The sequence below is a fragment of the Ruditapes philippinarum genome, unplaced genomic scaffold (genome assembly GCF_026571515.1).
Source record: "Ruditapes philippinarum isolate M1 unplaced genomic scaffold, ASM2657151v2 ctg447_1_1_1_1, whole genome shotgun sequence".
Taxonomy (NCBI): Eukaryota; Metazoa; Mollusca; class Bivalvia; order Venerida; family Veneridae; genus Ruditapes; species Ruditapes philippinarum.
The window spans coordinates 12,056-23,387 of record NW_026857480.1 but is presented as its reverse complement, the minus strand read 5'-3'; the positions used below and the strand labels follow the sequence as shown (position 1 = coordinate 23,387).

The following is an 11,332-nucleotide window of genomic DNA, read 5'->3' as shown; positions in this document are numbered from 1 at the left end:
AAAATGTTTTTGCGTAACTTTAACCGTCAGTCAAAATTAACCAGTGATCACGGGATCAAATATTTCGCCAAGATGACGGCAAAGTGCTGAAGTTTTTTTTAAGTTGGTAGTTTTTGTTTCGAAATCACTATTTCTATATGTTGATACTTGGCTTATTGATAGATTATATATGTTTTTATCAACATATGCTTCATTACACTCCATGGCATGCTACATGAATGAATACAAGCGTGTCTGATTCTTAGCACGATTATTGGAGGATTTTCCCTACGTCAAAGTCTGATTCTTAGCACGATTATTGGAGGATTTTCCCTACGTCAAAGTCTGATTCTTAGCACGATTATTGGTGGATTTTCCCTATGTCTTTAGTATAACAGTCCAGTCATATCATATAAAAACGGGTACACTGAAGGCCTTTAGCTAAACATTCTTCAAACGGACAACTTTATTCGTGTATTTACATCTACAGCATGAACATCTGCAGAAACACCGAGACGCATTTAAAGCCTTAACCCGTGATCGGAGGCTTCCCTCGTGAACAACTTAACAAAAACAACAGAATCTGCTATTTTAACTTTTTGTTTTAGCACAGAGTATATGGAGAGCTATCTAACTCAGTCCGGCGATTCCTGATTTGATTTCTTCTGCAGTAAAATATGTTTATCATCATCACCACTGCAGAAGAAGCAATATTTCCAGAATTAGTTTTCCCCCTTGAAATGCTTTTTCTTAATAAAATGCTATTTTACTCTCTCTTCTAGGGATTGTCTTCAAACCTAAAACATATTTGATCCTTCGGTCTATACCATATAAATGTATAAAGAAAACTTTGCCGACTCTCGAGCAAAAGTGCAAATGCTTAAAGATTTGATAAACGGACATTTGAGATTTTTTTCTGTCTAAAAGCTACTTAAGGCGGGACTGATGTTGTCGAAGGAATGCGTAGTAAATTGTTAGATAAATAAATTTAATTCTCGTAAATAGTTTTTATAACTTTTGATTTCAGTTAATTTGACCAAGTGTTCTATAAAAATAAACTTAGATGCGAATCAGTATAATTATTACAAAGAATTCAGTCAAATCTAAAACTGTGTTTTTTTAGTGACAAAATGTTAAGAACAAATAAAAGATACCAGGTACCCCATTGCCCTTTTCCCAGCTATTTGATATCCTAAATGCGTAAAGTAAATGTTATATGTCGGTGGGTACTCACACTAACTTTTCAATACAATGTTGAACTAATTTTAAAATGGTATTATTCATCCTCATTTATCGATAAATTAATGTCTGATTACCAGCATTTTTTTTCTACACATCATTGCATTCACAAGTTATGCTGTATATAATGATGTACTATGTGCAATTTAACGTTCGTTTCCGTTATGCTCATTAAATATTTGTCACACAATCATTATGTTTTGTACGTATTTCACAAATATAGGAGATTCGTATGAGTGACATTTGCGTCGTGACAATAACAATATGAATTGTAATAGGTCGGTAAAAAGACTCATCAATATGTTTACAGATTGTTCACAGATTGCCCAGAGTAACTGATCAAAACATATTTGATTTGGTCTGTAGAGAGTTTCTAAAATATTCATCTTAAATAATTTATGTAACTAATAATAAAACAAACATTTTAAGATTACAATGATAACAATAGTCGAGCACTTTATTTAAAATTTTGCATTAATGGCTCACCTGAGCACAAAGTCCTCAGATTTGAGCTTTTTGGTTGTTAGTGTGTTCGTCGTTCGTTGTCCGTCGTTGTCCACAACCACCTGATGGAATTTAGTCAAACTTTATAGGAAAGATCATTAGGTGGTCCTCTACAAAAGTTATGTATAATAAATGGTTCTAGTCTGATGTATAATTAGGTTACAGGAGCTAAAATAGATTTGAAAAATTAGATCTTTAAAAATATTTTCTCAGAAACTACAATACCAAGAATATAGGTATTTGGCATGTAGCATCGCCTTATGGTCCTGTACAATAAAGATCTTGCCCCTGGAGTCAAAAATGGCCGCCTTAGGGTCACATTTTTGCAAAGACTTGTATAATTAAATAAATTGTCTCAAATATCTTCTCTCTGAATGAAAATTCCAAGAGCTTAGATATTTTACATTGTTTTTCTGCACAAAAGTTATATAAATCATGCTCTTTGGGTCAAATTTGTCCCGCCCTGGAAGTCACCTTATTTAAATAGACTTGTAAAGGAAAATACTTTTAAGTTTTCTTTTTGAAAGTACAATGTCAATAGCTTTGATATTTTGCAAGTAGCATTGCCTGGTGAACCTCTACACAGATTGTATTAGAAATGCCCCTGGGATCAAAATTTGACGCGTTCTGTGTGTCACTTATTTTACATAGACTTGTTAAGTAAAACTATCTTAAAATTCTGCTTCTTTGAAATGACAATGCCAAGATCTTTGATAACCTTTTTCAAGACCTTAGAAATTTAGCATGTAGCATTGCCAAGTGGACGGCTACAAATGACGTATTAGTCATGTCCCCTTGGTTAAAAATGACAACTCCCTGGGGATCACTTATCTTACAGTTATGTAGTCTGGAGAAAAAAGACAAATCCAATATGTCTTCATTACTGGCTTTATCCTTTCTAGCAATTTATCTCAGGTGAAAGATTCAGTGCCATCATGACCCTCTTGTCAAATTTTATCGGCTGAAAGACTTAACACATTCACATTACTTTGCTGGCAATAACTTCATAGATTGTGCAAAGGCAACATGAAGAAATATTGCTTTAATATCTGTTTGTTTCTTTTAGAAGGCTTTGTTATACTTATAGCCTGTCAAAACATACAGTTTACAAAGTTTACGAAAAACGCCGATCTGGAAGGGTTTACTTGTCCCACAATGAATAAGGATTTTGAAGAAGATAAGTTGAATAAAAGCAGTGTCTTATCACGTGTGCAGATAGCTCTTCGTGTTTTGGCGTGTTCCACGACGAAGCTAATATGCACTGTGTGGGATGCAGTGACAAAGTTCTTACAAATTCATCGGCCCCATCTCTGGATGGAATGCAGTACTACTTTAAACGACAAAGTAAGTAATAATACATTTTCTTTTCTTAGTGTAAGTAAGAATAAGTTTGATATTCCTGGAACTTGTAGTTGTATTTGTATAGGTTGAGTAAATAGTGACATCGTATCGTGATGAAAACGGTAAATGAGGTTATAAACTGTTTGTTGGCAGATGGTTCCAGTTATCTCCTACTTAATTGTTGTGGATCCTAAGGGTGCCAAGTTTTCTTTATTTAAATATTCATTTTTATATTAATTATGTTACTGTTCAATTATCTGTGACACGCAGACTTCGTAATTTTTATTCATCTCTCTATATTCCATGCAAACGCATTATTTGAAGAAGAGTCCATACTTAAAATCTCTTTATGCTCTTACTTCTTGGGTAGTTGGGATGTAGAATTTGCCCTTGCGTGCCCGTCTCGCTATTCGGCCGTAAACTACAAAAGTAGAATGTGGAGACATCCGTGTCCTCTGGACATTTTTCTGTTCATGTCATGACTCTCAAGCGTCAAACTGAAGATCATATGGAAACAGCCGTTAGAACAAATTTACAAAATTTCACCATTGTTATGCTAACCGGAGGTAGAGCATATAGTTGCCGCTTTGTCTGTCTAGCTGTATACCCGACCATCCGTTCGCATTTTCTTGTCGGGGCATAAATCTAAAACTTCAAAAGGTAAAACTGTGAAGTTAGATAGATCTCATTTACTAGAAATGCAGTGCACAAGAACAGTAACTCTCACTTGCCTAATTTTTGATTTACATTCTTTTTACATTTTTAAACAACGTCCGGGACATAACTCTGAAACCACAAAAGGTACCAACAAGAAATTAACTAGTATTAGATAGATAAATCTTTTGAATTAGAAGTGCCATGCATAAGAATCGTTAATTTGCCTTGCCTAACATAACTCTGAAACTGCAAGAGATATCAATAAGAAACTACTTTTCTGTGTCCAAGACCTATTTGAGGAGCATCACCTAGTCCGACCTGCTCTTGTTGTTATCTAATTGAGCCAGTACATAGACGGTATATTGCATTTACATGTTTTCATTGACCAAACTCAATCAAACCAATCTTGCAACATTTTCAATCATGCCATTTTGGACGACCTTTAAGGTTTGATTTTCATCGTTCTCGATTAAACCCTCTATCTCTGTGTATTTCCTGTTATATTTTAAAAGATTGACAATTACAAGACAGACCATATCAATCCTTCAGATCATGTAAAACAGACAGGGAGAAATAAAATATTCGGAAGAAAACAAGCTCTGAATAGTGCGAAGATATAATACTTTCCTAAAACCTTTTTCAATACTAACAGGAATATTTTTATGTTTCTTTCACAAAGTTTGCAATAAAAAGACATTATCTTAGTGACTTTAAATTCATCTAGTTTTAATTAAAGGAGATTAATTCAAAATCTATATATGTCATACCAGACTGCTAAACTTTTGTACGTGTTTTGAAAATATTTTCTAATTATTCATGCAAGAAACGGTTTATCAACCATGTAGTAGTAATATAATAGGGTTATTTATACTGGCCGGCGGAATTAACCATATAGGCCAGAATATCTGCGTTCTTGCTGGTCCGATCATTGAGCCCACATCAGCGGCGACTTGTCATATCATTAGCTCGTTGGTGTTTGAAGGAGACGACACTAATTTCCAAGCTATCGGCATTTCTAACAAAAATGGCTCTTGCTGGCGCCATCCTCCAGAGTTAGTCATGGCAGGTTATTTAATCATCCCTGGTAATTGAGAAGATTTGAGCTTGATCTGCCGTGTGCCTTCTCCGTGACCTGCACGCCTCTGAAGGGATTTGGAGAATGCGCATTTTCGTTTAAATATATCTTCTTCAATTAACCATGCGTAAATTGCTATTTCCGTTGTGCGCATTTCCGTTTTAACATAATTATCTTCTTCAATCAACCATGTGTTAATTTTTATTTCCGTGTAAACATATATGCGCTTTTTCGTTTAAACATTTTCAAACAAATTCAAAGCACATATGCAAATGATAACTTACATTTTGTTATTTTATAGTTTCATTCTGCTAAATATCAATATGTGCCCCTAGAATATGCCTTTAAAAAGAAAATGAAAAAAAAAAAAAAAAACGAAAAAATAACAATTCTTATTCGCTATTTACAGGCCAATAAAATGAAAGTGGTTTTTGGTATTCGATATGTTTTTACCAGACACATGAATGTTTCAATTGTAGATGTATGTTTCATTTCAGGGTACTTGCTAGTTACTGAAGACAAAACATGGAGCAATGCAAGTGTAAGCATAACATCTCTTTCTTTGTATTCTTAAACGATTACTAAATTATGCTCGCTTGTTGAACAATATCAACCATGTCTGACTGACTACATAATATAGATTTTTCAGTTTCGACCCGTTTTACAAAAAAAGTAGCTAGCTGCCAAAGTCTAGATATTTTGAATCATTATTTTGATATACTATTTCTTTGCATCGCTACCCGATTTTTGTAGCTCTTACGCCGTAGTTGAATCGTATAGAATTAATTGTTTGATGCGGGTGGGGTGCCGCTTCCGTAGCCGAGCGGTTCGGTCTTTGACTTTAAAAAGCTTGGTAAGAAGTAATCCAGATATAGGCCTAATGCACGGATAGTCGCTTCAAGTAATTCTTGAAAATCGGGCCACAAAACATTAAGAGACAAAAGTAATTGAAATGGATGTTTACATATATGATATGATTGCAATTAAATAAACATTATTAGTTTCAAGTCAATGCCGTTACTAGTACTTTACGTGCATTTAATTAACATTTTCCCTGCTGATCGGTTAGGTCATAACAGAACCAAGCAAAACCCCTTTACAAACAACAAACAATCATGTATGTGTTAGATCAACATATTTGTTTTACATTGTACCGATATTCAACCATTCAACAAATAACCGTAATTGAGTTATTCATTGATATGAAAAATACCCATTGTAAAAATATTCAATTGCATAAATTTGCAAATGCGCTTTCGTTGGCCTTTTTTGATACTACATTAAAGTCCATTCATAGTAGCCTTCTATTTTTCATATTGCTTCATAGAACCGCGTCCGTAAAAATAGATATAGAGACGTCATAAAGAGAATATAAATGAAGCCAAATATATAGGTTGACACTAAGTATGTTAGTGTTCATCTTTAGCTGTTTTATAGAAAGGGAAATACTTAATTTTTGGCTGCACCCGCCATCTTGTTTGTTTTGGTAACGAACGGCGTGATTCTCCCCCTTGAGTTGCTATATCTTTTTCTGTGATTAAAAGGGTATATAGCCAGAAAAACGAATTTTTTGACGTCTTGGTATTACAAGTGAAACGTTACGTCAAAACGTCAACATAAGGTAAAGGAAATGCCCTAAAGTTCGAACCAAAGTGCAACAAACACTGCAAAATAGTATATTTATTACAACTTGTGCACAATTTTTTTATCTACCGCGTTCTACAAAAAAGAAAAAAAGAAATAGCACAGGTGGCAGTATCAGTGTGTATCCACCCCTATCTGCCCCTGGACCCATACTACAACCCTGAAAAAAATGATTCAACACTCTAAGGCTTACTATGAGGTACCAATACAAAACCACCGATAAAATTATATAAAAAAAATCCACTATCAAAATTATAGTTATAGAAAGGTGAAAAGCATTCTGTACGTTCATTTCAAAACAATGTGGAACACGGGAAATCGTCGTTTCGGCGGGACTTTGCATCATTCATTAACACCAATAAAAGGAACTAGAATTCTACAGCTTATCTAATTCAAGTCCAACAAATATCAAAATCATTCCGATTTTTTTCTGTTTCACGTATTTTTTTGTTAATTGTCGTAGCCATTTTACAGTCTGATACCTGGGTTTGAAATACGCGATCTGATTGGATGAGCCAAATTGCAGATATCAGAATCGAAAATGGCAGCGACAAAGTCAAAAAGAAAATAATCGATAAAATATTGATATTCGTGGTAGGAGATATGGGAAAGCATTGTGTTCAAATTCTTAAAAATAAAAGTAGTTCTGCAGAAAAAAAATCAATTGTTCAAATACAAATCTACAAATAAATAAAAAAGATTGCAGTTTGTCGGTATAATGCTCGTTCTGTTAAATGTACGTCACGGTTATATACCGCTTAAATTCATCGGGCCGATAAAAAACCACATAATAATGCCTTCATTGGTGGTCATCCTAAAAATTTGTATTATTTTAAGGTCAGCTGACACTGAAATCTGAAGTATATTTGTTTATATTATAATACCAATGCCAATAAATTAACTTAAATAAAAATTTACTTTGAAAGACTGCGTTTGCTTTACTGTATAGTTAAAGTCACCGTAAATCACTTATAACATGGTTGTAGCATTGCATTAAAATAGCATACACGTATATACGTATCCATTTGTTATTTTTTTTTATCCCTTTCCGCATTGCAGGGAGGGAAGGGATTGTAGGAATTGCCTCCGTCTGACAATGTGTCCGTCAGTCTGTCCGTCCGTAACACTTTTGTATCCGCTCCATAACTTTTAAACTGCTGAAACTTTTTTGAAATAACTTGGCACAAATGATCACCATTATGAGACGATGTGCAGAGCGCAAAAATTGCGTTGCTACCTCCAAGGTCAAGGTCAATTGTTAAAAGTCTACATTTCATGACTTATCCATAACATATTAACCGCTGCAATGTTTTTTAAGATAACTTGGCAGAAATGATCACAATTATGACATGATGTGCAGAACTTCAGATTGTTATCCGCAAGGTCAATGTTAAATGTTTTCCATAACTTTTTACTTTTATGGAAGACTTCAAATAACAGAGCACAAATAATTACTATCATGAAACTGTGTGCTTATAATATGCATGGTAAAATTTGTTGGCTAAAGGTCAAGAAGTCAGCTGCGGTTGGGGATTAAGCGGTCCTTCAGAGTGCTTTGTTTTATTTAGTCGTCACTAAATGTGCATGTGTAAAGAGGACAATTGCTCAAACATTGAAAATTAAACAATAAAGATATGTATTAACACGAGTATTGTTTTTGTGATGGACTTACAATGCATGGTATTCTTCTCTCATTTAAAAATCATTTTATTAAAATACTAGTATTTCTATCTATTAAAATTAAAAATGCACGTTTAGGGTTTTTTTTCGAGTGGCAATGACCGAACGTATCTTTGTAGGCGAGAGTTCATTGCCCGGAACACAAGAGAATTGAACAAATCAATTCATTATTTATGTAAACGCTTTATTTATGCGAACGTTCAACTCCAGTTAAATGAATCAAATAATTAAATTAAAGTGGAGTAAGACATGCGTTTGATAATTTTTTATCGCATGGTTTGGAACTTTTCCTTTGTTCTTACTAACCTATTTTATCCAGTACACTTCAATGAGCATTTGAAAACTATTTCCGCACTTTGTATATATAAATGTAGTTTTTTTACAAAGGCTCCCAGTAGCAAAAAAATGAAATTAATAAAATGAAATAAATAAATAAATACAATAAAAATATAAACAAAGATAATTAATGAAACGAAATTTACTTTCATTTAATCAAAATATACATCCGCTGAATGTATTATTTTCACTGAAAAAAGCCCTTTAATTAGTAACAGTTTACAATCCGCCTCTAAAATTGGATGTCTCTTGTATATCTTTTTTTTGCGGCAGCGAAAACAAATGGTATGAAGATAAATATTTCATGAGTGGCGGTAGCCACGAGTGAAATATGGTAATTTTCATGCCACAAGATGGAAATAAATCATGTATTTATAGAAAAAACTTGAATTTTCTATTTATTATATACATTTTTCTCTTTTTTGACATTAAAATTTAAAAGACTTTCCCTTAAATTTTGTGTACTGGCAGAATTTAAAAGAAAGTAGTCCGGCAAGACACCAGTGAAAATACGGAAAATATGTTTCACTGCAGTGAAAAATAAATTTTTACAGTGAAAATACGAAAAATGAAAATACGCATTTTATTTCATCAATATTTCTCAATATCTCATTTATAAGTATATAATAAAAAACATTATGCCATTGCGATAAAACAGTTATAGTGTATGAAAACGAATGATGTCGCCCCAGCCAGTGTTACATCCTCGTAACTAACTCGTTTCATATACTATAACTATTACTTAGTATTGACGACAACAATTGATCAAAATTAATGCTGGTACAACTTGTATGGTATTATTTTCTAGCTAAACTGCCAGACTTTAGGTGGACATTTAGCAGACATAACAACAGAGGAGGAAGAAATATATATAGAGGATCAAGTGTTCGACAGTGGTAAGTTCTTTGAATATCGTACATGCTTTTTTATAATTAATGTATACTAATTGACCAGTTAAAGTTTTAAATTCTTGGCTCCAAATTTTATCCTACACAGTGTGTATGGATCCACCAAAGTAGCTTTCCTGTGAGTAAGCATGGGGTAGCATTCGAGGTAAATCTGATTAGAAAAGGTCTTGAAGGTCTGAACTTTATATCACCGCATAATTTCAGAAGTGTTGGCTCGACCAAACAGAGAAAATTCATATTTATACTGTTCAAAATAGTAATAAGTCCGAATAGTTATAAATATTGCGTTTATTTCATGCAAATGTAAAGCATTCACTCATTTTATATGTATCATGTTCAGATCTGTTCTAAAGGTTTGCGTTCACACATTTTATCAAAAATAACTGCAACTGGTGTCTTTCTTTACGTATTTTCTTCTGTTCCTTATTCGGAGTTGAATAAGGAATAAGGAACTGGTTTCTTATTCCTTATTCGACTTTGACATTTCTTTCAAAATATTTTTATACAGGTGCTTTATGAAATGGTTATATTGATTTATCCTTGCAATTCTATTGAATATTTATCAGAAATAACTGCAACTGGTGTCTTTCTTTATGTATTTATTTCTGTTCCTTATTAAGAGTTGAATAAGGAATAAGGAACTGCTTCCTTATTCCTTATTCGACTTTAAAAAAATTAAATCATTTTTATGCAAATGCTTTTTGAAATGATTATTATGATTATCTATCCATGTCATTCGAATGCAGATTTATCAAAAAATAACTGCAAATGGTGTCCTTCTTTACGTGTTTTCTTCTGTTCCTTATACCGAGTCGAATAAGGAATACGGAACTGATTTCTCAAAAGCTTTTTTTTTGGAAACTTAAATATTCTAAACAGTTATTCATTGGCCAATTAACCTTATTTCTGTTGTATTTTGGTAATTAAAACAGATGTAGGGATTAAGTATTTTGTATGGAAGTCAAAATAATTTATTTACATTTTGCTACTTTAATTACAAATTATTTCACATTAAGCGTTATATTTTAGGTAACAAATATCTAAAAACATTATTAAAACATTATAAAATTCATATTTCCCCTTTCTAAGGAGGTAGGAATTTGTTCGTTTCTAAGGCATACTATGCCTTTTCTTAAAACACTTAATATTTTTTTAATATAGATTTAAAAAATTAAAGTTTTATTACTTCAGGCTATCATTATAACACATGGATAGGAGCATCGCGCAACACAAGCGGAGGAACATTTTACTGGGAAGACGGTACACCAGTCTTAGACTATTTTGTTAAATGGGGACCAAGTCAACCGAATGACCACCAGGACGAGAGTTGCGTATTAATGCTGAGTTGGGACAATGAATGGTCTTGGCATGATTATGGTTGCCATGATGTTTTCTGGAGCTTGTGTGAATTTGACTAGTTTTGTTTTTGTTTTTGGACGAAGTCCGTCTGAGATTGGTTTCACTGCCTGTAAAGTTTTACAGGGAATAACTAAATATTCGAAGGATTTTAAAATCCAGAAATGTCATTGGCATATTTTACAATTAGTATAATAATCTAAAAGGTCTGTCTGAAACATACACACATACATATATAAGTTCAGTAATTAACTCGTGAATATCTTATTCAACATAAGAATTTACCGAGTTATAAATGAATGACAATCCTAAATGTGGAGACTACCACGATCCCGGAAAAAGTGCATCCAGAAAGAGACCATGCAAGTAAAAGTAGTTTTACATCGTCCGAGTATCTTTTTTGAGATACTTCTTGTTATAAATGTACGTTAACTAAAAAGTGATTTTTCGGATTGATATATCAGATGAATTTGTGTTGTTGTAGTTTTTTAATTATATTCTATAAGCTGTTGTTTTGCGACATTCACTGCACGTACTTACAGTTACACCACAATAACACACACGCGCACGCACGCACGCACGCACACGCACGCACGCACGCTCTCGCGCGCGC

The 11,332-nt window shown here is 33.3% G+C and overlaps 1 protein-coding gene across 1 annotated transcript; it reads left to right on the top strand.

Annotated features, from left to right (window-relative positions):
• Positions 1-2,978: 2,978 nt before the first annotated feature.
• On the top strand, positions 2,979-10,781 carry LOC132749877 (C-type lectin domain family 4 member D-like). Its single transcript, XM_060739790.1, has 4 exons — positions 2,979-3,066; positions 5,293-5,336; positions 9,264-9,351; positions 10,555-10,781. Exons 1-4 carry the CDS (start codon positions 2,979-2,981, stop codon positions 10,779-10,781), a joined length of 447 nt encoding a protein of 148 aa, XP_060595773.1.
• Positions 10,782-11,332: the final 551 nt, after the last annotated feature.

What these genes read in the sequence shown, in the direction of transcription:
- LOC132749877 (XM_060739790.1), top strand. Translation starts at nt 2,979, where the DNA reads ATGCACTGTGTGGGATGCAGTGACAAAGTTCTTACAAATTCATCGGCC. An exon ending in GTACTACTTTAAACGACAAA is followed by an intron (nt 3,067 to 5,292) that starts GTAAGTAATAAT and finishes GTTTCATTTCAG; the next exon opens with GGTACTTGCTAGTTACTGAA. An exon ending in AAACATGGAGCAATGCAAGT is followed by an intron (nt 5,337 to 9,263) that starts GTAAGCATAACA and finishes ATTATTTTCTAG; the next exon opens with CTAAACTGCCAGACTTTAGG.